Consider the following 27,723-nt stretch of genomic DNA (forward strand, 5'->3'; position numbering starts at 1 on the left):
CAACATGTTTTTACTCAAGTACAAGGAAAAAACTATTTGGTAAAAAGTATATTCAAGTACTGAGTAACTAATCAAATTATCAATCATTTAATATTTAAAAATTATTTAATCAGATAAACCAAATATAAAGTTAAGAGAATCAAATGACGATAATTCATATAAGTAACAAAAAATAACAAAATCAGGAAAAATATTTTTTTTTCCAAATCAGTTTCTTTCAATAAAAAAACTGATGAAACTTTAACAAAAACTACAGGTGTGCATCTCTGTCTGGTGAATTTTTGGTTAAAACATGTTTGTTTTTCATTCAGTGGGTAGAAAATCAGAAATTGTACTCAAGTAAAAGTAGAAATGCTTCATAATAAAACTACTCAAGTAAACTTAAAAAGTACAGCGCAGCAAAAATACTCCTACAAGAACATTTTTACACAAAAGTAACTCAAGTAAATGTAATTACAGCCAACTCTGCTCGCCGGTTGCCTAGCAACAACTTGTTGGGTAACAAGCAGTTTCAAGTTCCCCCTACCTTTGGTTGCCTAGCAACAGCAGCAGATTAAGGTTTTGCCTCATAACTGCTTAAAAGTACAAAACTTTATGAAGTGAAAACTGTGAATAAAACCAGAAATGTCATGTCAGCAGTTTGGGAGTATTTCAGATAAACATAGTAATTATCGACATCGGCCGAGATGAAACGCTTATACACAAGTTTTTCAGGCAAAGCATGAACGCAACCAGGCCGGAAGTGCGAGTTTTGGGAGCGGGCCAGGAGAGGAAGGATGAAAGTGAACCTGTGGGTTGGCGGCCATGACGGTGTAGTTCCCGTCGTCGTCGGCGACGGTGGACTCGATGTGCAGGCAGCAGGTCCCGTCGCCTTCCCTCAGCTTCTGGTACTGGGTGTTCTTCTTCAGGATCTGCTTGCCGTCCTTGAACCAGTAGACCTGATCAGGACCAAAGATGTGAGCGACCCAGTGAAGGGAACGACGGCGGACAGTCAGAACCGGGCCGGGTTTCACCTTTGGAGGCGGGACACCCAGAACTTTACAGGTGAAGGTGACGGGAACGCCTTCCATCGCCTTGTAGTTCTTCAGCTTCTTGTCGAAAACCGGGGCGATGCATTTCCCAGTCGGGATGTCGTCGTGCTGAACCTCGTCGTCCGACTCCTCCACCGGCGTTCGCTCCAAGCGAAACTCAATTTCGCTCATTAGCCGCTGCTCGAAGTTGGACACTTTGTACTCCTGGAGAAAGAAAAGCAACAACGTCCGAGTGATCAGGCAGTCGGGTTAGAGCGAAGTTTCCATATTTTCATCAAATCTGCCTGGAAAACTGACGACTGCAGCCACATGCAAACACGTTTACATCCAAAACATGTGCAGGAATCATCAGGCATCCAAACTTATTCCTCACGTAAAGTCAGATGTACCTTTAACACAAATTTATAATTTATTAAATCCTGTTTGCTGTTACGGTTTAGAAATTGGTGCAGCTTTTACAAAAAATGATGAACTTTCATGCAGAGAAGTTTGACTGTCTGTCCCATACGACTGAGTACCAGGACCAGGCTAAGAAAAAAGATAAATTACGAGAATAAAGCTGTATGAGAATCAAGTCATGCGACAAAAAGGTCGTTTTACGAGAATAAAGTCATAATACTGTGAGAAAAAGGCGCAGTTATGAGAAAAAAGTTGTAATAAAACAAGAAAGTCATAATATTACCCGCATGAACTTATAATAATAAGAGAATAAAGTCGTACACAGAAAAAGTGACGAGAAGTCATAGTTATACGAGATTAGACGAGTTGTAATAATCTGGTAGAAAGTGTCGTAACATTCGAAAATAAACTCGTAATATTACCAGAATTAAATCATAATATTATCCGGATAAACTCATGTTATGAGAATAAAGTTATAAGATAAAAAAATTCATCTTACGAGCGTAAAGTCGTAAAAATACAAGCAAAAGTCATAACATATAGGAATAAAGTCATGTGACAAAAAAAAAAAACGACAAAAATGTCAACATTTTACTAGGATAAAAAAAAATTAAATGAGGAATGATAAGAATCAGTTTTACAAATAGGAGGTATTTAATCTTTTAACACATCAGCATCAGATTATCATCAGTAGCACGACTTTGAAACAATTATTAAACTTTTTCCTCGTACTCTTACGGCTTTCTTTTGGTAATATTACGTCTTTATTGTACTAGTATGATTTTATTCTCAAAATAAAAAATGTTAGTCTGGCATTAAGTTAGATGGTGGAAAACCTGTCGCTCGATCAAACCTAACAGTTCAGGGTAAAACAGAGAAATAATCGCCCAGTTTCTTTTTATCCTTCAGACCCCAAATAAAACTACAATTAGTTGTATGGATCTCAAGCCCTTCATGGGAAAATAATCAAGATATAAATTGTTGAAAAGCTTCAAGAGGAAAGTTGAGATGTAGATTTAATAGGAAGCTGAAAATTTAAGGAATTTTCACTATTAGTTTTGACTGAATTATTCGTGCATGTTATACATTAGTCAACAGAAGCTTAAATGCTGGATTAGCGATATTAATTAAAATGATTATTTGTAAAAAAAGAGCAGAATAATGAGTGCGTATTTTGAAAGTTTCTGGTCTGAGACGGTAACTCATTCAGCCTGGAGCAAAGCAGAGCCGAGGAAGATCCTTGTACCTCATCATAGTTAATGACAGTAGCAGCATTGTTTGGTCCAAGGAGTCTGCTCGCTGTTTTCCCCTTAACATTCAGCTTCTACGAGAGGAAGGGATGGATGAACACCAACGACACACAAATGTACAAACATCCTGCACTGGCCTGTCGCAATAAGAAATCAATACATAGCTCCCACAGGTCTGAACTGGAAGTGATCAGCGCCATATTGGTAGGCAAATGCATAGCGGATTCATGGCTTCGAGACAAAAAAAAAGAAAATACCAATATGTGTGTGAGAGAAAGATACCCACACTTCCCGAACTATAAGGCGTACTTAAAATTCTTTAATTTTATCAAACAATGAAAGTGAACCTTGTAATTCGGAACGTTTCATATATTGTTCAGGAGTAAAACAACCCCTTCTTGTAAATTAATATGATCAATTCTGCTTGTGCTTACTGACCGATTGGAGCGATTTTGTGCTCTGTCAAAATGTTTTAGTTACATTACGGCTACCGTAGTCCGGAGCGCCGCGGAGTAATACATGCTGCGCTTTGACTGGCTTATCAGACTGTTTTGTTTCGCCTTATAGTCCGGTGCGCTTTATGTATGAAAACAGATCTAAAATAGAGCATTCGTTAACAGTGCGCCGGAAAATACCGTACATGAACAAAATGGCTGCTGTCGGGATCGACCCGTATGAGACGGTGAAGGAAAATGTGTCAGACGATGTGAACAAAGCTGCCTCCGATTACCTACTACGATACGGCTAACTAGCTAGTGAACACGAAGAGTACCTACTCCGTAGTGGAGCTTCGAGGACTGAACAATCAACGTTTAAAATGATTTGTAAATAATTTACGAACGTCTCATGTGAATGATGAGGTTCTGGTGCCTGACAGAGTAAGTACGTAACAAACACGTAGCATACATGTCCGTCTAAGCTAGCAGATACAAGAAAAATTAGCTAAGCTAATTTTGCTAGTTCGGCTGTAAGCACGACAGTAAATAAGTTAGTATTACACAGAGGAGGACAGAGTACTAGTTGTAATAGTTGTAATGTACTTATGTTGTTTATAAGTTAGACAGGAACGAGGCTGGAGCTAGCTCTAAGTTTATGGCCTTTTCACTGTTGTCATAGCAACTGTCTGCCAACATGGTTCAGTTCACCGAAGCGTGACGTCACATGATAGCTACGTAATAGCTGCATGATAAATTAAAACAAGCTCAGTAGTTTCTATTTGCATGATTTATCATTTTCTCTCAAAAACTGGATGGTAAAAGTCTTCAGTCTGGTGCTTTGGTCTCAACTAGACGTTTTTTGTAAGAGACTTCATAATTCATCTTATTTGTTGTTTTGTTTATTTTGAATATTTAAAATGTCTTCCAGTTCCAGTGTTAAATATTCATTAGAATTATTACAATTTTATTACTTGAAAATAGTCTCAAAACCACAATATTATCGTTTATCGCAATAACTTCAGGGAGAATTTATCATCCAGCAAAATTTGTTATTGTGACAGGCCTAATCCTACAAGCTGAGAAAAAAAACCACCACACACACAAGCTGCAGGTTTGAGCGTGCAAACTGTGTGTTGTTACTCTGTGAAAGACATGGATGATGTTGGCTGCATGGAGGAGGATTATTAGGTGTGGGAATTAGTCTGAATCCATGTTTGTCCAAACATGAGGGGAGAATGCATACATGCAGAATCCTTTTACACCTGTTCACACACCTGGTGGAGACGTGTAAAACAACCCCATGTAGAGAAATACTTTGTTTTACATGAAAAGCTGTGTCAGTTTTTACTCTTTTTCCATATTATCTGATAAGTTTGGAGGAGAACAGAAGTTGTAACGTTTGTTTTCTGTTCTGTGGTTTTCTTTCACACCGAGTTAAACTTTAAAAATAACTGAGCAGTTGGTTGCACAGAAAGGTTTCAGATTTCAGACGATACCTGCTGATGTGCAAACTGAGGAGCATCGCTTTTTAACCGAAGTGTCTTCTCCATGTCCTGGAGGAGAAGCTCTTTGCTCTCACGGATGTTTTCAGCTGACGGCAGGCGAGTCTTGGGAGTTTTCTTTTTGACCCTGCAGAGGATGGAGATGTAATGAAAGTAAAAATCACATTTATTCTCGCTTTCTATAAAAACAAAAATCAAGTTTCTATTTTTAAGCCATGTCAATCAGCGCTAGCTCATAGCAACGTTTGTTGATTGTAGCAATGCTAGCTTGTAGCAATACTAGCGTTTATCAGAAGGAACTAGGGCTGCAACTGATGTTTATGTTAGTAGTCAGTTAAACGTTCAATGATTCTGACAATTAATTGGGTAACAAAAAATTGCACATTCTACATTGTCATTAAACCACTGAAGCCCTATACATTAAAAATAGATCAAAAAGTTTTGGCTCAAACATGTTTACAGATAAATATGTTTTTATCTTACATGCAAAATATATTTTTGTACAATTTTAGATTAATTACTGCTCTGAATATATATTATTTTTCACAAAGTTGATTTTTTTTAAACGATTAATCAATGAAAATTATTTTAAAAAATCGATTAATCACGATTAATCGTTTGCGCCGCAGAGGGAACTCACCCTGACGGAGCTCCTTTGGGAAGCCCCATGGAGTTGGTGGGCTGACTCGGGCTCAGTGACGGCAGGACGGAGCTCAGGAAGGCCACCGGGTTCTGGATGGGGCTGGGCGAGGAGCTGCTGGAGGTCGGGGAGGATGCCTGCGGCGGCGACTGGGCCCGTAAGCCCAGACCGCTGCTCAGGAACGTGGGAGACGACAACAGGGATGGAGGGCTGGTGGGCGACTTGAGAACCCTGGTGGGGGAGAACCTGAGCGGTGGGGAGAACGGCGGTGGGGTTGGGGAGCTGGCCGCGGACGAATTGAGCTCGGCGGCCAGCTCCTGCAGCAGCGGAACCGGCGATTCTGTCGGAGACGGACTCCTGATGGGCGACAGGGTCTGAGCAGCGATGAACTCCTTGGGCCGGGTGTAGCTGAAGGACACGGCGGTCAGGTTCATCAGGGAGGCGTGGGTGCTCCGGAGCTGAGGAGTCGGGGACGTGATCTGCAGAACGGATGAATCTGGTGGAGCGGCGCTGAGCTTCGGGGAACTGAACTGGGCCTGGGGTCCGGCTCTGCTCAAAGCTGCGGGGGAAAGGTTCAGATGGGAGGCGTGGATGGTGTTGGTTGGACTGGTCACCAGGGGGGATATGTTGAGGTGAGGAGCAGCAGGAGGAGTCCAGGAGGCGGCGCTGAGGGCTGGGGCGGAGCTGAACGAAGGAGTTGGAGGTTTGGTGGCGCTCAGCGGAGGAATCTGAGGTTCACGGTGCATTCTGGGAGACCACAGAGGACCTTCAGAGGGACTTTGGACCTCAGAGGGGAGCTGGGTCTGGAATGGGTGGTGGGTCCGGTGATGGGTGTGGGGTTTGGTCTGAGGTTCGCTCTCCTGCTGCTGCTCCAGGAGGACCTGGTTGTGCAGAAGCTGAAGCTGAGCCGGGTCCCTGTTGATGGAAACGAACGCGAGCGACACAAGTCTTAAATCTGTCGGGACATAAACCGACAGAGAGCAAAACAATGTCCTGCTCAGAAAAATACATTTTAATATATTTTACATGTAATATCTGAACGGTTTGACTTGAATTTGCTTTCAGCTTCCATCTGAGTCGATTCTAAACTAAGGCTGTTTTCAGTAGACTCAGTCTGATTGGGGACCATTAGTTGCAACATTTGTTAAATTTTCAGCTGTTGTGGTTCTCTTTCACGCTGCACTGAGTCAAACAAGCCAAACTAATTGAAAAACCTGTTCCCCTCCTTGTCTGTAGGGGCGCTGCACCAAGAACCACTTAAAGAAACGACAGAAAAACCTTCGAAGAAGATATGTCACAAAAAATAAACAAAAATGGAGTGGCATCAGATTCTATCGTTTGTAGGATTTCTCTTGTGTCTTTGGTAAAAAAACAACAAAAAAACACATTAGCAATTTCTCCTGCTAGCGCTAAACCAGGTAGTTTGTTTTGTTTGTATTTACCCAGAATGCCCTGCACTGTAGTCCACTTCCTGCTTTGGAGCATTCTCCAGTCGGCCTGCAAGCCACCCCAAAGCAGGAAGAGGACTGTTGTGCAGGGCATTCTGGGTAAATACAAACAAAACAAACTACCTAGTTTAGCGCTAGCAGGAGAAATGGCTTGTGGTATTTTACCAAACAGAGAGAAATCCTACAACCACTGAAATCTGATGCTACTTCTTGTGAAAAAGGAAACTGTGTTCAGTGTCTTCAGAGATTTTCATGGTGGGTCCTTCAGTAATTCTTGTTGCAGCGCCCCCACAGGCGAGGAGGGGAACAGGTTTTTAAAATTACTTTGTTTCGTTTTACATAATGCAGTGAGAATAAACTGCAGCAGCTGAAAAGGTCACAAATGTTGCAACTTTGACCTCCAATAGAACCAAATCTACCAATTTATCAGGTGTGAAAACACTCTAGGCTATGATTGACCAGAAAAACATACCAGTTCTTCAACTTTTAAGCTACGTTCACACAGCAGATTGATTCTCTATTCCATTTTTTTTGCTGAAATCTGATTTAATTTTTTTTTTTTTTGCATGGTCGTTCAGGGCTACTAATTAAGTGTGACTGCAATCAGACTTTTGTGTGAACGGTTTGCAACCCCAATGCAACCCGTACGGGCAGAAGAAAAATGTAAACATCACACAGAAGTGAACTATTTATGGAAATAGTTCACTTCTGTGTCGGTAATAACTGACGCCATTGTTGACTGGATGAATTTTTAAAGTTCCTTCAGCAATGGGAGATGACAGTATTGTTACAATATTATATCAACACAAAGGAAGCAATAAAGCCAGCTGAACAGACATGTTCGAGTTTCACTTGGGTTGCTAGGTAACGGGCTGGGCTCTGCTGGGTTGCTAGGTAACGGTGTTGTGTCCAAATGCGACTTCACAATCTGGAGGATTTTGAAACTGCTCATTTTCCAGACACCAAAGAACATTAACTTTTTGCCAATAAATAGTTGGGTGTTTTGTTTTTAAACGCTTTGACAGTTTTTAAAAGCGGTTGAGACCCAAATGGAAGTACAAAAACATGCAAAATGTGAATTTTCTCTTTAAATTAAAAACAGATGGACTTTGTTTACTGTTTAGGAGATTTCTAACTGGTTTCACTGGATTTAGAAGCGTCAGAATAAGAAACAAATTTAAATTAGTGTTGCTGTTTCTAATGAAAACAATAATTTACAGTAAACTTTGTGACAGACTGTGTAGAAAGCTTGATGGGGGATGAATACCTTTGCAGAGCTCGTTGTGTTTTATGTGCAGCTGAGTGGGGCATGCATGAGGAAAACCGTGCTGTCCTTTTATGGAATAAAAACAAGTGGCTCACAAACAGCACCATCTCTTCTCCAAACAAATTTACCTTTCAGTGTTAGCAGCTTTCAGCTTATTTAACGTAAATTATTGCATTTCTGCAAAACAGTGAACTATAATTTCAAACTGAAATCTTAAACAACCAATAAAAGGCAAATACGAATAAAAAAAGCAAACTTACAAATAAAAAACGCCATCCTTTGTTTTAGAAAGCCTGAAGATCCACATTTTCACGTCTGCATGTGAGTTTAATAACTGAAATGTTTGCAGCTGATGTCTGAGTGAAAGCAGGATGAAGCCGCCTCCTCTGCAGCGTTGACACATCCCTCTGCATAACTCACACAACTCTCAGCTACGGTGGAAAACAAATGGTCGACTAATGGTTTATTAGATTAAATTTAGTTCATATCGATTAACTAATACCCGCTGAGACCTTCTTCTAGTGTTGCAGTTTGGCTGCCATCCAGCAGAGGGCGCTGCTGGTCATCTTGAAGCAGAATTTGTTGATGCAGATAACAAAGATGGCAGACAGTCGAGCTGCATGAAGAAGCTAAACTTGATGTGCTAGGAGGTGAAGATGTGTCGACAGAAACGCGGCGGATTTAACGGAGAAAAATCGGAACATGATGAAAAAACATGGCGCCAAAACGCACAGTTGTTTTTGAGGGCTGTGGTGAGTTAATGCAAGTTTTAACTTTCCTTCAAGAGTAACAGACAGTACTTCTGTATGAATATCTGTTTCTGGGGAATTAAGAGTTTAACATGGTTTGTTCTTTTAAAATCTCCTTAGTAACTTAAAAAGGCTACTGATTTGGTATGTCTTACTATTAATTGATTTGAGTTGGGAAGTTTTGTTTTCTATTTATAATTTATGGTAATTTACTACCAATTTTATTATTTTTTCATTAAACTCAAATTTTATTTTTGTTTTGTCATATATCTGCTTATGATGTTGACATTATTGTGTAGCAGCTGTGAATGTGCTACATAAATAAACTTTGACTTGATAATTAGGTCTCCGTTTAATAACGTGAGAAAACCACAATTTTCTGTTTATTTTTTTTCTGATACAAAAAATTGTTAAAATATAATGTTCTTTTTTAAAATTTCATCTTATTATAAAAAATTTAGCCCATCATGTTATGGACAGACGGTTATGGACAGTTTTCTCTTTATGCAAGAGAAAACTGAAGTTTTTAAGAAAATGGCCGCCTATAAATTAGCTGATCAATCAGCTTTATTAATCGATATAACCTATATATATCCTGGCTCTACTTACAGTTTGGGCTTGGCCAGCACCGGCGGCGGCTCTTTGCCGGACAATGCCAGACTGAGGTCTTCGTCATAGTCGCCTTGTTCTTCGTCCTCCTCATCCTCGGGGAGTTTGAAGTGGACGCGCAGGCCGACCCTCGCGCCGGACCGGGAGTCTCTGTGGTTCGTCAGGGTTCCTGTTTTCAGGCAGGAGTTAGGCGGAGGGTCAGGCAGGGGAACCACGCCGCTGCCGCCATTTGGCCGGTTTGGGGCTGCCTTGGCATTTCTATCTGACGGTCTGGACGCTTTCTGCTCAGATGTATTCGCCGCCGCAGGAGAAACGGTGAAAGGACTTTGACTGGAGAAAATCTGCCTGGGGTTCTGGAGGTCGACGCGTGGACCGCTGGACCCCGAGACGCTGTCCAAGTTCAGGACGGAGGGCTCCAGACGGAGGGTGCTGGTGTTTAACGGGTCGAGGCGTAACGTGCTGGAAACCAGCGGCTCGAGGCGGATGCTGCTGCTCACCGTGACCTCTGGCTGGGAGGTCACAGCCGGAGCCGACGGGGTGAAGCTCTGGCCTCGGCGGGACTCTGTCAGTAACCCACTGAAAGGCCTCGCATGGCTGCTGGTGCTGCTGTTAGCTGAGAAAAAACAAATAAATTTACCCAAAAATACTATAGGGTTCAAACGATTAATCACAATTAATCGATTATTGAAATGGTCGCCTAATTTTGTAATCGATTAATTGTTAATTGGAGAATACAGATTTTTACAAAGGCCACTTGGTCAGAGCAGTAAATTAGCCAAAACTGCATATAAATAAATATCTTGTTTATTTAAGATAAAAACACCTGATTCAGATTTATAAGGAATACATTTAGGGAATAAAAAGCTTGGTTTCTTATTTAAAAAGGAATTGAATTAGTTGTTTATTTGCATTTTTATGTATTTCTAATATTGTGTAAACAAAAAAGGTTTAAGTGGTTAAATAAAAAATCTCCAGAATGTGCTGCGTTTTTATTGCATTAATCGTCAGAATAATACACAGATTAATCGATTTATAAAATAATAATTTGCCCTAAACCCTCTGAACTCCCCACATTTTTTATTCTGTTGAAAGAAATAGGAGTTTTACCTTTGACCCTCAGTGCAGCAGAGCTGGATACCGTTCCATAATTGTTGTTGGCTGTGCAAGTAAACATCCCCGAGTCCTCTGGAAAAACCTCAGCTATAACCAGCGTGCAGATTTCCTCTGCAAGAAAAACAAAACAAAGAACCCTGCATCACTTCAAACAGCCCCGCAGCGTGTTTTTCTGCGCATCACTTCAGCTGGGAGTCGGTGTGCAGCTGCTGCAGGAGGACCACATCAGCCATGGATGGGGGATACCTTATAAGGTCCAGTCTGTGGGAGTAGCAGCCTGGCTTATGTACAGAAGAAGAGCTGAGGACTTTAAACACTGCAGCTCCTCTAAACGCTGCTCTGGTGAAGCTAGCTCACGTGTTTCAGAGACTGAATGAGCTTCATACCTGCTTCTGCTGGAGATCTGGGCTCTGAAACAAGAACAGAAACCAACTTTGGTCACAAACTGATCTATAAAAAGCTTTTTTAACAAATTCATGATGATTTTTGTTTGAAAAATACATTTGAATTGAACACAGGGCTCATTTAGTTTTCTCTGTTTAGTTTCTGACCTTTTCCAGCTGCAGTAAAAGTAAAAGTTCATTTTGTCTAGTTACAAATTTCACTTCATATAGAGAAGCTGTCGTTATAACAAGACATAAAACTTGTTTCATAACAAAACGTTCTCATTTAAACAAGAAACTTTATAGTTACAACAAAAACGTTCAACAAATAGTCTCTTGTTTGACAGAGAAACTCTTTGGTTATGACTTGATAAAACTCATCTCATAATGAAACTCATCTATATAAGAAACGTGCCTTAAAACAGAAAACAATCTTGATATAACGAGAAGCTTTTTCATGAGAAATTAGAGTGGTATACAAAAATCTCATTAAACTAAAAAACTTATAAAACTTCTCATCACAAGAAAGTTTCCCTTTATGAGTAGATATACAACTTGTCTCGTTAGAGCAAGAAACTCATTAAAACAAATGTGCATGCCACACTTTTCAGTCTTTTTTCTTGTAAACACCTTTTGTAAGTCTTCCATATCCCCTCTGCTTCACAGACAATACAATTCATTTAAATGTGAACATCTGAAAATCACATTAAATAAAGAACAAACTGCACTTAAATGCCTCCACTTTTCTTCTTCGGCGTGTTTATTCAGACGGATATGAAAACGGATTTTACTTTTCTGTAGGATTCTGAAATCAGGGGAGTCCTGTATGAGTTGTCCGTCCCTGAACCAGTCGACCCGCGGAGACGGGACTCCCTTCACCCGGCACTCCAGCACCACCAGCTGGCCTTCTGACGCACTCAGATCCTGCAGGCTCTTTAAACACACAAAACAGGAAACAGAGGGATACATAAATACAGCTGGAACCACATATTTACATACACACAATAAATGGACACATTCTTTTTTTTCCTCATACGCGTTTATGTCAGAATTACCAAAGTTATGTCTATTTGCTAAATGCTGGAGCAGGAAACCCAACAGGTTTGACCCAAGTGATACTGATGAGATGCATGTAAACTTCTGGATTGAAAGAAATTTACAAAAAAATAGACATCTAAAAATGTTCTCAAACTTTTATGTTATTTAGCAAATAGAAATAATTTTGGTGATTCAAACTGACCCAAAACAAGAGAAGTTTGGTCTGATTTTACTTTAGACAGAAAGAAAATAAATGTTTGTCTCTGAATTCAGCGTTTGTAAACTTGTGGTTTCTACCTTGGTGAACACCGGAGCGGCCATGACGGGCAGCCCGCTTCTTTCTTCTGAGTAGAGCTGGCTGAAGGTTGGAGTCTGCAGGAAAACACAGAGCCGGGTAGGAACTACCTACATTTCTTGAACGGCTTTGATTTGAGTAATTTTATTATGAAGTATTTCTACTCTTACTTGAGTAAAATTTCTGGATTTTCTACCCACTGAATGAAAACATACATGTTTCAACCTAAATTTCACCAGACACAGACACACACCTGCAGTTTTTGTTAAAGTTTCATAAGTTTTTAATTGAAAGAAACTGACTTGGAAAAAATGCTCTAACCTTTGGTTATTTATATTAATTATTTCCATTTTGGTGTTGAAAATACCAAAATTACCTATATTTTGGTCCGTCTGACAATGTAATTCTTAAACAAATATTTAGAAATGCTGCTAGATTTGAACTGATAGATTTTTAGAAATTAACTCAGTTCTCGAGCAACAATAATTACATTTTTTTGCTTCTTGGAAAACTTCACAGGAAGACATGTCGGTTATAATATTTGGGATAAAAATGAGGCTGCAAACGGAAACCTTGCGGTTTGTTTACCTGAAGTTGTGGCGTTTGTGCTGCAGTGGACAGTATGGACGACTCGGCTGGATTTAAAGCCAGTGTTGAAGTGTTTTCAGTTTCTGTTGGTTCTGCTGAAGTGGGAAACACCTGCACAGGTAGCACTGTTTGCTCCTCCCCCGCAGGAGGAGCCAGGGTCACTCTGGAGAGCTCGGGGACCTGCAGTATGGTGGCAGATGTCCGGACCGGTAGAGGAGCTTCTGGAGCGGTTTGGGTCAAATCCTCCTCCGGTTCCACTGCGGCTGCTGCGAGCGGAGACGAGGCCGAGTCCTCGTCCTTCACAGGCCGAGTTTGGTTTGACGACTGAGGTAAAGATGGAGATGACTTTGGTTTCCGCTGCAACCTTAAAAAACAAACAAAACAGATGTGAGGCAAGAACAGGGTTATGCAGATTTGGTTGTTAAAAGCAGGAATCTGATGCAGAAATGTATTTTTATTGAAGACTTTCGTTCTCACTTTTGGAAACTACTTAATTAGAGATGCAATTTATCCACTAACAAGTTAATATAAAGGTGATTGATTTGATTAATTGAGGCTCTTTCCGTAACATAAAACGTTAAATTTGTCATAACATGCTTAATTTAACAAAAACATCGTTAAATTTTAACATTATTTTGTGACAGCGGTATTAAATATTTAGTGAATAAACAGAAAATTGTGGTTTTCTCACATTGTTAACTTTCGAAGCACATCTGTAATTTCTGGTACAGAAGTTGTCGCAGCTCCGTTGTGTAGCTTGGATGAATAAAACGCTATGAAAGTGAAACTTAAGGAGTTTGTCGAGTGTTTCTATTTCAAAACAGAACCGCATTAAGTGATTTTTTTCACCCCACAGCGGACTCGGTTTGGACCAGGTTTGGACCGCGTCTCTTTCCTGTTCTGGTTCGGCCGCCATCTTGTATCAACTGGCTTCGCTTGAGGATGACCAGCGGCGCCCTCTGCTGGATGGCGGCCAAACTACAACACTGGAAGACGGTAATCTATTCAAACTAATCTTAATCTAATAAACCAGCTTTTAGACTTTATAACCATCACTGCTCCCAATAAACTCAAACATGTTTACATCCCTGCTATAAACTGTTATAGGCATAGTTTTAAAATTTTCTTTACGGTATAAGTTGATTATGTTAATTAATTACTTTATGACGAATAATGATTAATGGATAAAAAAATTGGCAACTAAATAAATACATTTATTTTATTTATTTAGTTAGTTATCAGAAAGTAAATTTCTGACTGGATTGATGTGCCATGACAGTAAAACTCACTGGGCGACATGATCAAATCGCTGTTCAGCCTCAGAGTCTGAAGAGGAAGCACCTGAAGGATGAGACAGGCGTGTGAATAAAGCCCTGAAGAGGTGATTATCTGATGCTTTAAATAAACGTGAGCCTCACCTTCAACATAGATCTCAGCCGACGTGGAGTCCGTCCCGTAGACGTTGGAAGCGAAGCAGGAATATCGGCCGGTGTCTTCCTCAAACGCCTCTGCTATGACCAGAGAGTGAAGCTCGCCGCTGGTGATGATCTGAATGTCAGGGCTGTTTTCCAGTTCCTTTCCCTCACAGAACCACCTGAAAGTCAGCAGAAAGTGAACCACCTTGTTTTTATTTGTTCATCTTAGGATCTCACTGGAAAGTAACTTATTCAGAAACTCTTTTAAGATTAAAAATCTGAAAAATGTGACATAATTTTGCATTCGGACACTTTTACTCTGATACTTCTAAATAAAACCGTTCATGTAATTTAATCTGCTCTGTGAAGGCTTCAGGCAGGGTTGGGCGATAAATAGTTGTTATTTTTTTTATATCAATTAATCCTTTTTGGTTTTTGAAGATAACATTTTTGAAAAATCAGATTTTTTTCCCCCCACCAATGCACTCCTTGGGTTTCCATAGTTCAGAGTGATGTCAGCACTGAGGGCGGCCATCTTGCTTGAGAACCATGTTTTACAGCTTGTATATTTGTACTTTAAATTCAGGTCAAATCTACAATTAAATATTCGTGTTTTAAATTTATTCCTTATTTTTTACAAAAATATAGTCAAAATGTCGTAGTCCTATTACTATGACTATTCTCGTCATAGTAATACGAGAATAAAGTCTTAATATTAGAAGAATAAAGTAGTAATTTAACAAGATCTCCAACACAAAAAACAAAATTAATTATCCAAGATTTTCTCTCAATAATTTTTTTCCTCATAATTTTAAGATGTTTCTCTGGTAAAACTGCATCTTTGTTGTGACTGTATTCTCGAAAATAAGCAAGAATTACACCAAATTGGCCCTAATGCAGTTTTGTGTGTCAAATAAGAAGATGTTGGTGGTGGTTGTGTCTTTTCTTGCTTCCATTTAACCATTTCTGGTCGGATTCTCATCAGTCAACAGTTAAAGATTTTCATGAGCAAGTCGCATCTTTTTTACTGCAAAACAAAAAGCATCACTGGCACCGGTAAACCAAGTGAAATTTGAAAGAGAAGGAGAAATATTGACGTACTTTGACATAATGTAGCATATAAAGCCTCTGCTACGCTCTTTTAATTGTAAATCTATAACGGTAAACATCAAACTCCTCCGTCCGGAGCAGCAACATACCTCTACGTCAGCGTGCGTCTATTTTCAGAGGTTGAGGCTTTGATACTTCATAAAATCCAACCAAGGGCCAAACAAGAAGCATATGATGGTTGCTGTTGGTGTCAACGCTCAGCAATAAACCTGTCCACGCGCAAAAAACCGGACAGTGATCCAAGCTTTTAAGCTTCTGTGGTAGCAGGAAGAGAAAAAGCCAGACACGCGGGATTTCAATCCCCAAACAACAGCTGGAGGAGCCCAGTGGAGCCACTTCTGATGAGTAAGGGGCTAAATTGAAAGCATGAGTAGCAGAGGAGGAGGCGGTTGCCCCATGAAGGTGAAGACCCGGCCTCGCTGCACCTGTCCGGGCTATTTTCCCTCCTGAGATCAGAACCAGAGAGGAGGTTTCCTCTCCGACTCACTGAACTTACGCACGACACTAAACATAGACTCAGAGTACACACAATGCAGAATGTGGACACACAGTACAGCACTTCAGAACGACGTCGGCTCCTTGAAGTCAGACAAATCGCAGCTAAAGCTGTGAAAACAGCAAACGAGGACTGAAATGATTTATCGGATTAATCATGATTAATCAATTATTTAAATCAATTATTTAACTGGAGTAAATAGACTCAAAAAAGACAACTTGTTGAAAGAATAACACACTCAGAGTGGTATTTAAGCCAAAACTGTACAAAAATTCCTAATTTTTTCATTTAAGGTTAAGGAAAAAAATTTTTGTCAGTATTTCCTACATATAGGACTTCAAGTGGCAGTTTTAGCTTCACCTGGTTAAAAAATCTCCTATTAAATACTTTTAATTGCAATTAATTAGTTAATTCAAATGATAAACAACAGATCAGCCATACATTGTATCAATGTTAAGTTGAGCAGAAAGTACAGAGCTTTTCACGTTAATGTTTTAAGTATTTATTTAGCTGCAGATAAATACTTGGCTTCAAAGAATCAAACATTAACTAAAAGGATGCTATGTTGTTGCATCTTAGGCAATAAAATGTTTACTTTATTATTTAAACATGGATGTCTGCATCTTTGACTGTAATTTGAATGCATAAAAACGCTTTGGTGCAGAGCTGAAACGATTAATCACGATTAATCACGATTAATCGTACGAAACTAATTTAGTAAGCAATTATTTATTTGGTGAAAAAACAACATAGTCATAGCAGTAATTAAGCAAAAACTGTACAAAAAATACATTTTGATAAAAATTAAATGAAAACTCTGCAGATCGTGTAATTTTTTTTACACGATTAATCGCTAGTTGCTGCCCTACAGTCAGTCAACATCACAACGTTCAGCATGAACCACAACAAAATGAGCTAACTGTGAAACAGAGGTCACATGAATGTCAACACAAACTCATAAATGCATCATCTGAGCAAAAACTATTCAAGTAATCTCACCGAGAGCCTCACAGTTCCGTCAAGAGCCGAGCCGGTCCATTATCAGACAGGACTGCAGCTCGCGTTGCCAGTCCGGTCTAAAAATGGCCGGCAGCTACATTCTCCACGGACACGTATAAGTTAGAGGCTCAACAATGTTCAGGAGGATCAACAAGCCCATGCCCCCTATAGTCCGACGGCTCAGCTGCTGCCTGCTGTAGCTCTGGAGGAAACCCAACAACACCGGCACGGACGGGAAACCAGCTGAACGCAGCGTGAGAAATAACGACCCGTCACATGTTGGCGCATTCTGATGATTAGTCGTACGGAGGAGCAATCTGTGGACAACTCTGACTGATTGCTTTCACAATTTACTCCACTCAGCACGCACACACACACACACACACACACACACACACACCATCCAGAACCAGGACCAGCTGCTGGCTATCATCACATGTCACTTCTGTCAGGATGGCCCAGGAACAAACCGCATCCTCCTTCCTAACTCCAAATACGTTCAGTGATTATTTGATAGCTGGCAGAGGAAGATGTGTGTGTAAGTTCTTCACACGATTCTGAAAGTTTCAGTAAAACATTCTCAGTTTCTCTCTTTGATGGGAGATTTGACAAGTTGCACAAAGCTGAATAATAAGGAGCTACATCAGGGCCATAGTTTCTTGAAAATATGTATTTTTTTTAAAACTGGAAGAAAAAAAAAAGATTTGATACGGAAAAAATAATTAAAACTGATTCAAGATTTGTTTCAGTTTCCAACTTCTGGACCTGTTAGGACCTTTCCAGAACTTAGAATTTATGTTTCTGGAACCTAAACGTTACCCTCTAGAACCAACTGAATACTTTCTGGAACTTTTGTGTTGCTGGACTGTTGCTGTGATTCTTTCATGCATGTTTGAGAAATCCTTTAATCTCTATGGCAACCATTCAGCTGAACAAAACGCCTGGAAGGACCTAGCCCCGCCTTCGAGGCGCAGCTCCTCCCCCACTCAGCTCAATCAGACTAGTCAGCTGCAAATAAGGGGTTAAATTACAATGTCAGAGTTCTTTTATGTCATATTTGATATATAACAACTGAAGATAACAGTTACTTAATATACTTAATTATGCTATAATATGGCACTATACACCTGAAAATCGCTTAATGCTGCCCCTTTAAGCAGATTATTTTTTCTTACCGGACCTCAGGGACAGGATGTCCCCTCACGATGCAGTCCAGCTGGACCTTGGTGCCTTCAGGAACCTCCCTGCTCTTCAGTTTCAGGATGAAATGTGGAGGTTCACTCGCCGGCTCCGTGTGATTCGGACTCTCCGTCGGCGCCAGGCTTTCATCCAGATCCTCCGTTTCCTGAGAAACGCAGTCAAACTGCTCCTCTTTAGGGACCATGCAGTCCTGAAACTCCAATCGCCCGCTCCCCGGGTCCTGCCAGGCCGCCACCGGGCCGGGTGTCTCCTGCTCCGCCTCCACAGGCATGGCGGCGCGCTCCCTGTTGTCAGGGCTGATGGGGTAAAACGCATCGTCCGTTTGGGTTTTGCTCTGGATCCTGGTCCGGTGGGCCTTGCAAGCTCTCGGTCGGACCCGCTTGGAGCTGTTGGCCTTGAAGAGGGAAGAGAGTTCCTCAATGAAGTCTGCCGCCTTGTTGAGGAACTCTTTCTTGGACTGGGTCTCCGGACCGTAGGGGGAGCTTTTTGCCAGACTGTTGGTGTTGTCGAATCCTTCGTTGGTGTCCAGACTGTTCCTCGTCATGTTGTCCTGCCTGTTGTCAGAATTAGGTAGTAACTAGTTACATTTACTCAATTACATTTACTTCATTAATTTTTCAGAGTATTTTTACTATTTTGGCTGTGTAATCGGAGTTGGGGGAACTTGAAACTCCTTGAGACCAAGCAAGTTGTTGCTAGGTAACCAGAGAGCAAAGTTGGGTAGTTTCTATTTACATTTACTGGGTTATGTTTTCTTTAGTAACTTTTTAGAACTGGGTTGCTACTAACGGGCTGGCCTTGGCCGTTGCTAGGTAACGGGCTGGCCTTGGCCGTTGCTAGGTAACGGGCTGGCCTTGGCCAGTGTTGCTAGGTAACGGCACAGGGCAAGTTGATAGTCAATCAGCTTGTGGAACTAAAACTTTTTCACCAATATTAAGAAATTATTTACTTAAGCTCCCACAACTTTCTAGAAAAATACTTAAAAGTTAATTTTGTCTTATTTCAAGTCTGATAAGATTGTTGCACTAGAAACTACAGAAAAATACTCGATAAGATTGTTTGTGCAGTGTACCGGTGCAGTGGATGGCTACTGTTTACTTTTACTTGAGTAAAAATATGCTACTCTAACTGGACGACTCTACCCACCTCTGCCTGTTGTGCGTCTTCCTGTCAGGTGTGAACCCGACGGATGAAGAAGCAGGTAAGTGGTTTGAGACCGGAGCAACGGTGGATAAAGAAACTGTGGTTTGGGAGAGGTGGTTGGTGGCGTCACTGTTGGCAGCGGTTCCTGACGTCACAGCGGCCTTTACGTCGCCTCTCTCCTCGCGGGTCTCGTGTCCGATGGCCTGGCAGGCCAAGTTCACACTCTTATCCAGCTCCTCCTGGCTGAGGAATGCTGACAAGTCTGGGTACTGGGCGTCGTTGTGGCCCACGGTTTCGTCGCCGTTGGCTTTCAAAGAGCCGTATATCTGGAGGCGGGAGGAAGGAGCGTCGGAGCGGCTCGTCTCGCTGTGGCGGTGCTGGGCTCGGGCCTCGTAGCTCACCCTCAGCAGCTGGGAGAGAGACGGAGGCTGCTCCGGGTCGTCCTCCATGCTGCTGAAATGACCACACATCAGTTCCAAACGCTAATAAATGGATTAATAAACACAAAAACGGAGGATAATATAAAAAAATTCAAACATTTCCTTACAGTTCTCCCTCATTGACTCCTTTTTTAAATCCCATTTGTTTTCATCATTTCACTTTTGTTCGGATTGATCAGATCCAGCAGACTGGGGACAAACAGCATCTCTGCAAAGTTATCCCTACTATCTAAAACTAACAAAATAACGACAAAAAAATTCTGTCATTTTATAAAATTACTCGAAAATGTAGAATGTCACATCTGTTATTCGATTAATCGTTAGTTGCACTCCTAATTAATTATTTTCCTTCTTTTCCCTCAATTATACGCCACTTAATATGTTGATTTTTCGCATGAAATACCATAAAAACCCCCATCAAAGCTTGTAGTTGAAAAATAAATATTAAAAAGTGAAAGTACAATGACCACATCATAATCTTGTAATTTGCATAACTCCCGAAATGAAGGCGTGTAGTAAAAATAGTATTTTATTTTAGCCGGATTGCGGCCTTCCTCAGGCCTCCTGCTCCTCCGCAGGGGGGATTGGGTTCCTGACACCAGATCGGTTCCCTCTGTCCACCTCGCACTGACACCTGGATGACGTTTTCACTGAGCACGGATTTTCCTCGTGAGACATGATGCAGGTTATCGAAAACGGACGTGGAAAAAAGCTCGCAAATGCTGCTGACAAAAAAAAAGAAAGAAAAAGCGCAAATTAAGGAGGAGGAGCGATGCCTTTCCAACAGGCTGCAGCTGTTGTGAGCATTAATACTTTGCAAACAGGCGCGTCACATCTAATAATAGCAAAGTGGGGCTGGGGGGTCAGTTTACAAGCAGAAAATCAACACAAAAAAAATCGTTTTATCCGTTTGGGGCTGATTCTGATCAGCTCCAACAGTGATTTATTGAGTAACACCAACAGAAGTGTAATTATCAGGACACTGCAGAGAGCGATAACACCGTCCCGTTTGATTACAGAAATAGAGCCAAGCTTGTTTCTGAGGAGAGATAAGCCACCGGCACAAAGAGAGAGAGGCTAAACAAAATGGGGGCGGGTCGGATTTACCTTCAGAATAGACCCAGCTGGCCTCTGACCACCTGTGCTGCTGCTGGAGGTGGGTCCCAGTCTTTCGGCCACCTGGAGAAGTTCCGGATTCAGGCAGCTGCTCTCCCTCACACCGCCACCGGCTCAGAGTTCAGAGAAAAATCAGCAGCGGAGGAGCCGCGACCAGCGGAGAAAGTGGCAGCATTTGACAGCGCGGCGGCTGCAGGGTTATTTTTGGGGCCGGACGGGACCCATGTGTCTTTGGGTGGCAACCCGCCTCATTGGACGGAGGAGGAGAGGGGGGAGGGGGGGGGTAAAGGGCCTCTATATTCTGAATGAACCACAGAGTTAGGAGGTCAGAGATCTTCCCACAAAACATCCAGAGTTCACACTTTAACAAACACAAATTCCCAGAATTCTCTGGTTATTTTAGAACTCAAATTTAAATTGATGGATGGATGGATGCATAAACTGTTGGATGAACAAATGGATAGGCAGAGAAAATGTTGGATGAAGACTTGGATGTTTGAATGGAGAGAATAAATGGACAGATGAAGTATTTCTGGATAAACTGACAGAAAAACCAAACATTTTCTTTGTGTATCTTTTATTAAAAACCTGGCAGAAAAAAGCAATCTGGATCATCAGAAATTAATTTACCATGTAAAAACAGAGCTGAGAAAAAAAACAAATATCTGGAAACTCAAACATTGTTTTCCTTCTGAAACCAGACGAGAGTTTTCCCGTGCAGGTCGGTTTCTCTGCAAACATTTTCCACAAACACAAACTGTTTATTCAGTTTCTCATTCTGTAGTAGGAAAAACTACAACTGTTTACATCCAGTGTTGGAACTTTACTCTTCCTCTACTTCATCAAAACGTTTTAGAGAAAACCAGAGTGTGTATTTACACTTAAAACAGTGTAAGAGCTTGTATCAAAACACTCATCAGATTATTAGACGAAAATGCAGCAGTGACAAACTATATACATTATAAACAAGCTATACATCTTAACGTTTGCATAAAGACTCGTCAGATCCAAGAAAACAGTCTGGGATATCAAAAGGTTCACAAGGATTTCTGGCACTTTCTGGGAAAAATCTGCAAATTGTGCATGTAAGGCTAAAAGCAGAGCAGAGGGACAAAAAAATTAAATAAAAAAGGAAATAAGCTGTTAGTCTGAATGGTATGGAAGAAGATTAGGGCCACAAAAGAAAAAGAGAATTCAGACTTTAATCTTTGGAGGAAAAAGTTGGAATTTGGAGAAAAGTCAGAATTTTGAGATTATAATGAGAATTTTGCAAAAAGTAAAAATTTTGAGATCAAAGTCATAATTCTCTTTTTTTGTATGGATTATTAACTTTAAACAAGCTCCAATTTCCTGCTGAAAAGTAACTTGTATGTTAGTTTTGTCTTGTATAAGACATTTACACAAAAAATGGACCAGAAATCCTCAGTAAAATTTGGGTTTTTGTAGTGAAGGAGCATAAAAGAAGCTGCTGCATTCAACAGAAAGTTTAGTGGAAGGAAAAAAAAGTGTTGCAGGTGAGCATTAATAAAAATAGCTGTAATTTTCAGAAAAACCTAATTTGACGCTTTTATTAAATCAATACAATTAAATTCTTTACATCCATCACTCTGTAATTAATCAATATAATTTACAAGTTTCATCTTAAATTATAGAAATAAGTTAACAGCTGATGTTAAGATGCACTGGTAACGGCTGATCGGTGCAAACGTTAAAGGGAGGAAGCAGCCTGAATGAAAAGAATCGCATATAAAAGTTAAATATCTTCTGCTCCTCTTTGGCAAACGTTTTATTTTGTTAGTAATGTATTAAAGGCAACATAAAAGTAGATAATTACAACAGAGGTCTTACGGGGGGTTTTTTTCTCCCTGTAACAAGCGATTCGTGGGATTTAAACACAAAGATTATGGTTAGCAGCAACTAGAAAGTGTTTATTAGCCCCTTCTGTATCAAACATTCACAGGATTTCAGAGGATTCAGAGAGGGAAGAACCTGTATGGAAGTCAGAGTGTCAATCTTCCCTCCCGTCCATCAAAATGAAAAACGTTGCGGTCGTTGTGTTGTTCACAGTGTTTTTGTGGCCTCGTGTCAACAGAGATGAACGTGAGGCGTTGTTGAATGTGTATTTAGAGCAGCGAGTGAGATCAATCTGTAGGAGGCACAGTAGAGTTCTGCAACAGAGCCGGCGCCATCAGGAGTCTTCGCTGGCACGTTTGCGGGATTGGTCGCCCCTGGAGACGGAAAACAAAGAAAAAACATTAGTTTCCGATTTTTTCCTTCAAATCCTTTTTTTTAAATTTCACAAACATTGTGGCCTAAATATAGCTCCGTAGATGCGAGTCGTGAATTCAAGGCCTTACTTAACTGGTGACTAGGGTTAAAATATTTTTGGGTTTTTCACTATAGTTTTGACTTTTTTTTGTCTAATTCAGATAGTTTTAATTCCTTTTTAGAGTGCAAACACACCATTTGTTAAGTATCTTTTTAGTTTTTATTAATTTTTTCACACTGACATTAAGTAGTACAGGTAATGAACACTCGGCAGACGAGAAAATTTTCAAAAAATATATTCAGTTTTTGTTGAATACATTTTTTCCAACTTTTGCAGTTGCCATTTTGTGAACTAGCGTAATTGCCGCCATTATGGAGTGCCGTAATTTGTTGACAGCTGGTGAAAACTGCCGTTTTTATTTATTTCAATTCACAAAAATGTTTTTTTGTTAACTATGACAACCTTTCTGGTGACTGTATTTTGATTTAAATTATTTATATTTTTGTGTTTTTATGATAGAATACTTTGAAATGCCTTGCTGGTGAAATGCGCAACACAAATAAATTTGATTGATTGGTGTGAAGTGGAGGGGAACTAGCCGTGGAAAGCCGTTCATGGAGAGCTCCATCTGCAGCTTCCGGTCGCGGTCGGCGTAATCGTGCAGCTGGGACTCCACGGTGGGGGGGTGGATCTGTGGGATGAAGCTGGAGAAGAGGGCCGGAGCGAGCTGGGCCCACTCTGACACCGAGACAAAACATTTATCCATCAGAAAGACGTTAAAGTTTATGATCTCTTCCGCTAAAGACGTTGACTGGCCACCTGGTCGCAGGCTGTAGAGGCCTTTCACCACGCTGGCCATCGTCGACGGCTGCACTTGGAACGGCATGGAGTGAGCTTTAATGAGCAGAGCTGGAAACAAACAAAAACTGGAAAATTAACAGACGGCTGGGGCTTTAGGGAAGCATTCACACCGCTTTAGCTAGAAAAAAACATTTGCTCTGTCATCCCTTCCCGACAAAAAAAATTTAATCTTCTTTATTGAGTCGGTTAAAAATAAAAACATTTTGATTTTATTTTTTAAATATTATATTTTTAGGGACTGGCATTACTTTTCAACTACCCTAGATACGAATAAGGTTTGTTGGCGAATAAACAGCATCATAAAAGCCAGGGTATGGAACTAAATTAGGGCCACATAGTTTGCTCCTTTTTTAAAGGTAAAAATAAATAATAAAATAACAATTTTGACCAAAAAAATAAAAAATCGAAACTACTTTTAAGATTCAACAGTAGTTTTTTCATTTTCAGACTTTTTCCACATTTTTCCTCCACGTTCAGTTTTTTTTTCCAGTTTCCAAATTCTTTCAGTTTCAAGTTTTTTTTCCATATTCAAAATTTTTTTAAAGACTTTATAGCCCCAAATTGGGACCATATAGTTTGCCCTCCCCACAAAAAAAAAAAAAGATTGAAACTGAAAAGAAACTTTTCAGGTTCAAGAATTGTTTTCTGTTGCAAATGATATTTTTCAGTTTCAAAATTCTTTCAATTTCCTTTTATTTACTTTATAATCTCAATTTAACTCCATAGATGTCAATCATAATTTCAAACCTCCAACACTTTAAGCCTCTCCTCAAACATGGCAAGAAGTTTTTAAATCTTTTTTTTTTTTAGTTTCAAAATTATTTTTGAACAAACTTACTACCCCTAATGTAGCTCCATACAAAGGAACACAGTAGACCGCACAACTTTGTTTTGTTCCATCACATAAAATAATCTAAAAATATATTAAAGTTTGTTTTAGTGTGACAGTGAAAAAGTTTAAAGGGTATGAAGACTTTTGCAATAATCACGTTCACTCACGCATCAATTTGCTTAGATGTTCTTCTGCAACATGGTCTGCAAACAGCTTCATCAGATCCTCTTTAAGGTCTCGGTTAAGTTTTGACTCAATATAGAACTTGTTCTGAAAATATTGAAGAAAAAAACATTAAAACCAGCTTTAAAAAAGTTTCTATGTTGTTACAGATAATACCTACCAAGTATATAAACACTGGAACGATACACTGAAGAGACGCCAAGTACTGAGTCAGAGCGATGTTGAAGTTTTCAATCAGGTTCTCAGTTGGGCTAGCCTACCAATAAGCAACATATTTTAGTTTTATTCAGTTTTACCTGGTGGTAGTTCGCTGGATTTGGGTTTTCTCACCTGTAGCTGTGTGGAAACCTGCTGCAGGTGAGCAGTTATCTTGGAGGTCAGGTCGCTGTAGAGCAGCTCAGAGTGCTGCTGGCAAACACACTTGTAGACGTAACTGAGAAAACAAGTCAGGGGAAACAATCAAGTCCCACATTGTAGTTGATCCAGAGACAGCTTGGCGCCCTCTGGTGGCCAGAGCAAGTTGATACCAGAAAATAAAAATGAAGAAATCTGCAATAATCTGGTTACACAAGTGTTTAAATCTTTAAGTAATCCTTTGCAGTAGTGTCTTCTGTTAATTATTAATTTTTTAACAAATAAATCAGTGAGCAGATGTGACCCTAGTTACCATGGCAACAGAAGGAAACCAGAAAGATTGTAAAAAAAAAAAAATCACTTTATGTTGCATCTAACATTTTTGCAAGTAAATTTTAATTTAAAAAGTTGTAGTTTTGTCCTAATTTGTTTAATCCTTGAATTATAATCTGTGTAAAATCAATGCAGGTGCCAAACTTTAAACATCCTTGCTCTAGCATCTCATTAAAATAACTTTAAAACAACAAGATGTACATTTTTGTGTGGTTCTGTAACAGTTTTAAAGTTGCAGCATGGAACTTAAATCTTTTTTCTTTTCTTTTCTTTTTTTTTTTTTACATATTTGTTGAAACTGTGATAGTATAATAACATGAGACAGATAATCTGTAAAAAAAACAACCTCCCAGTGCTAACTAGAAACAGCCAATCGGAGCAATGAGGCAGATACTGTTGTTCCTCAATGGTTTTTCTGCATTATCTTTCCCTCTGCTGTGGCACTAAATTAATACCTACATCTCCAGGTTTTCTTTTGTTGACCGGATTGTTCGCAGCTACAGACAGAATGTTAAGGAATCGTCTTTTTGCCCTCCAGCGTGGTGCACATATACAAAATTTCCAGATAAAAAGAAAACATACAAGGGTTCCAAAGGCTAATTTTCATGCTTCTGGTAGGACACAGACGAGCCAGTAGAATGGAAAGTTCGCTACATCAGAACTTATTCTGCAGCTTTAAATCTTTGTTCACTTTGGTACCAGTGTGCTCTCAGAAAGTTGGAGGAATAACCTGCGATTTATCTTACTGCCATTTGTTTTAATAAATAACATAGACTAGAGTTGGGGCCCCCAAATCAATCCCCCCTCCCTGGGGCCTCAAGGTATTTTGGACCGGCCCTGGTCTGCATCCAGTCTTACCCGTAGATCTGAGCGTAGGAGACCGAAATGTGGTCCGAGAAGTTCTGGATCAGCAGGCGGTCTATCGCCTCCTCCAGGTTGGGCCAGTGGTTTTTCCGGTAGTCTTCTATTGCCATCGCATTCAACACTGGGTCAAGGGAGAAAAAGGTGGTCAGTCACCTGAAAGTACCGCTTTAGCGGTAAAAACAGAACCTAGAACCGAGCTGCAGACGGACCGCGGCTCTTCGGGCCCTTACGAAATTTGGAAGTGGAGTCGAGTCTGAATTTGTCCTCGGTGCTAGCAGCCGAGCAGTCCGGCTCGCTAACTTCGCTGCTCTCGCTGCCTGTGTCCGAGTCCATGAACTTTGACCCGCGGGGACTACCGGACCACGGTTTCGCTTGCCGCTTCGCCGGTTCTCCCCCCGGTACCGTTGGACAAACGGGCTCAGGAGCTCCTACTCCATCCGGTACCTGGCTGCTAAGCGCCGCCCTGACTTTACCACCGCAATAGTTGTGGTTGTGGTCGTCTTTAACCTCCGAGCTGTCGTCCTCCATGGCCTCCATCTTGACGATAGCAATTGAGGGCCAGAACCGAGCAGAACTACTGACACATTCCGACAGAAACAAGCGAAAACAAACAAAAACTCTCAGCCGTTCTCGGTGCTGTGCATCCCTCTTTCTGCTCTAAGCTCACATTTTACGACAGTTTGTATCGCAGGACAGCAGAGAGGACGATGGGAAATGTAGTTCCAACCTGTTGGGTTGGACCATCTGCTGTCGCGCCAATAAGAGACAAAAAGAGACAAAATGAACTGTGTTCGTGAATCAAATTAAATCAACATGTAACGCAGTGTTACTTACGAAGTACCTGCACCTTAAATTACCTATGTAAATATAATAAAACACTAATAAAAATAAAAATTAGGAAAAACATAACTTGCTAATTTATATTTATTTATATATAAAGTGAGTAAAACTAAATATATTTCCCTTTTGGTCAGAAGTAAACTAATAATCTCTTTTTCAATTTATGAAATAAATATATCTCATATATATTTATATCTCATATATATATATATGTATGTATGCATGTATGTATTTTAATTTCTGAAAGGTGGCAACCCTAATTGCCCAGTTTGTTTCTGAGGACATGACAAAGTTATTTCTAGATTTTTGGTGTTTCAACTACCAAGTATCTCCGCTGTGTTGGATTTTGAACTTAGTTAATTTGAACATTATGGAGTTTTGAAATGACTATTTTTCCCCCTACAATAACATTTCTGAGTTTTTTTGGCAAAAATGTACTCTTTTTTTTTTGTCTACAATGTCCCTAATACGCCGTGGTAAGACGCAGACACGTTACCTCCATGTTTATTCACTTATCCC

The 27,723-nt window shown here is 40.3% G+C and overlaps 2 protein-coding genes and 1 long non-coding RNA gene across 7 annotated transcripts in view; 1 reads left to right on the forward strand and 2 right to left on the reverse strand.

Moving 5' to 3' along the window:
- Positions 1 to 20,865, reverse strand: part of mypn (myopalladin) — a 28,880-nt gene extending 8,015 nt beyond the window's left edge. The window contains exons 1-16 of one of the 4 annotated variants that reach the window (XM_015039496.1): positions 20,660 to 20,865; positions 19,116 to 19,562; positions 17,945 to 18,523; positions 14,168 to 14,343; positions 14,039 to 14,090; positions 12,750 to 13,113; positions 12,164 to 12,238; positions 11,620 to 11,761; positions 10,832 to 10,855; positions 10,440 to 10,556; positions 9,333 to 9,945; positions 5,260 to 6,174; positions 4,614 to 4,746; positions 2,677 to 2,754; positions 1,014 to 1,235; positions 789 to 938 (exon numbers count right to left, since the gene is read on the reverse strand). In XM_015039496.1, the coding sequence (XP_014894982.1) occupies positions 789 to 938; positions 1,014 to 1,235; positions 2,677 to 2,754; positions 4,614 to 4,746; positions 5,260 to 6,174; positions 9,333 to 9,945; positions 10,440 to 10,556; positions 10,832 to 10,855; positions 11,620 to 11,761; positions 12,164 to 12,238; positions 12,750 to 13,113; positions 14,039 to 14,090; positions 14,168 to 14,343; positions 17,945 to 18,523; positions 19,116 to 19,561 (4,086 nt within the window). In that variant the 5' untranslated portion in view covers position 19,562; positions 20,660 to 20,865. Of the gene's footprint in view, positions 1 to 788; positions 939 to 1,013; positions 1,236 to 2,676; positions 2,755 to 4,613; positions 4,747 to 5,259; positions 6,175 to 9,332; positions 9,946 to 10,439; positions 10,557 to 10,831; positions 10,856 to 11,619; positions 11,762 to 12,163; positions 12,239 to 12,749; positions 13,114 to 14,038; positions 14,091 to 14,167; positions 14,344 to 17,944; positions 18,524 to 19,115; positions 19,566 to 20,659 lie in introns of all 4 variants that reach the window. The other 3 variants (XM_015039497.1, XM_015039498.1, XM_015039499.1) reach the window with 3 other exon arrangements.
- On the forward strand, positions 12,997 to 14,111 carry LOC106951796 (uncharacterized). The gene is made up of 3 exons (XR_001425868.1): positions 12,997 to 13,078; positions 13,606 to 13,745; positions 14,029 to 14,111. It is a non-coding gene; the product is annotated as an uncharacterized LOC106951796 (long non-coding RNA).
- A 1,349-nt stretch (positions 20,866 to 22,214) lies between the features above and the next one.
- Positions 22,215 to 27,027, reverse strand: cacul1 (CDK2 associated cullin domain 1). 2 transcript variants are annotated; one of them, XM_015039502.1, is made up of 8 exons: positions 26,574 to 27,027; positions 26,359 to 26,485; positions 25,144 to 25,246; positions 24,974 to 25,069; positions 24,798 to 24,900; positions 23,757 to 23,846; positions 23,537 to 23,675; positions 22,215 to 22,896 (listed from the first exon to the last, which is right to left on the reverse strand). In XM_015039502.1, exons 1-8 carry the CDS (start codon positions 26,899 to 26,901, stop codon positions 22,857 to 22,859), a joined length of 1,026 nt encoding a protein of 341 aa, XP_014894988.1. In that variant the 5' UTR covers positions 26,902 to 27,027; the 3' UTR covers positions 22,215 to 22,856. The 2 variants fall into 2 exon arrangements, with proteins under 2 accessions (XP_014894988.1, XP_014894989.1); XM_015039503.1 differs by having other exon boundaries at positions 26,595 to 27,023.
- Positions 27,028 to 27,723: the final 696 nt, after the last annotated feature.

The sequence above is a fragment of the Poecilia latipinna genome, unplaced genomic scaffold, assembly GCF_001443285.1.
Source record: "Poecilia latipinna isolate Pla-1442-1.1 unplaced genomic scaffold, P_latipinna-1.0 Scaffold474, whole genome shotgun sequence".
In the NCBI taxonomy this organism is placed as follows: domain Eukaryota; kingdom Metazoa; phylum Chordata; class Actinopteri; order Cyprinodontiformes; family Poeciliidae; genus Poecilia; species Poecilia latipinna.

Coding starts and splice junctions, on each gene's coding strand:
- cacul1 (XM_015039502.1), bottom strand. CDS start 26,901: ATGGAGGCCATGGAGGACGACAGCTCGGAGGTTAAAGACGACCACAAC. Junction 25,070..25,143: donor AGGTTTCCACACAGCTACAG/GTGAGAAAACCC, acceptor GCTTATTGGTAG/GCTAGCCCAACTGAGAACCT. Junction 23,676..23,756: donor CCTCTACAGCCTGCGACCAG/GTGGCCAGTCAA, acceptor TCTCGGTGTCAG/AGTGGGCCCAGCTCGCTCCG.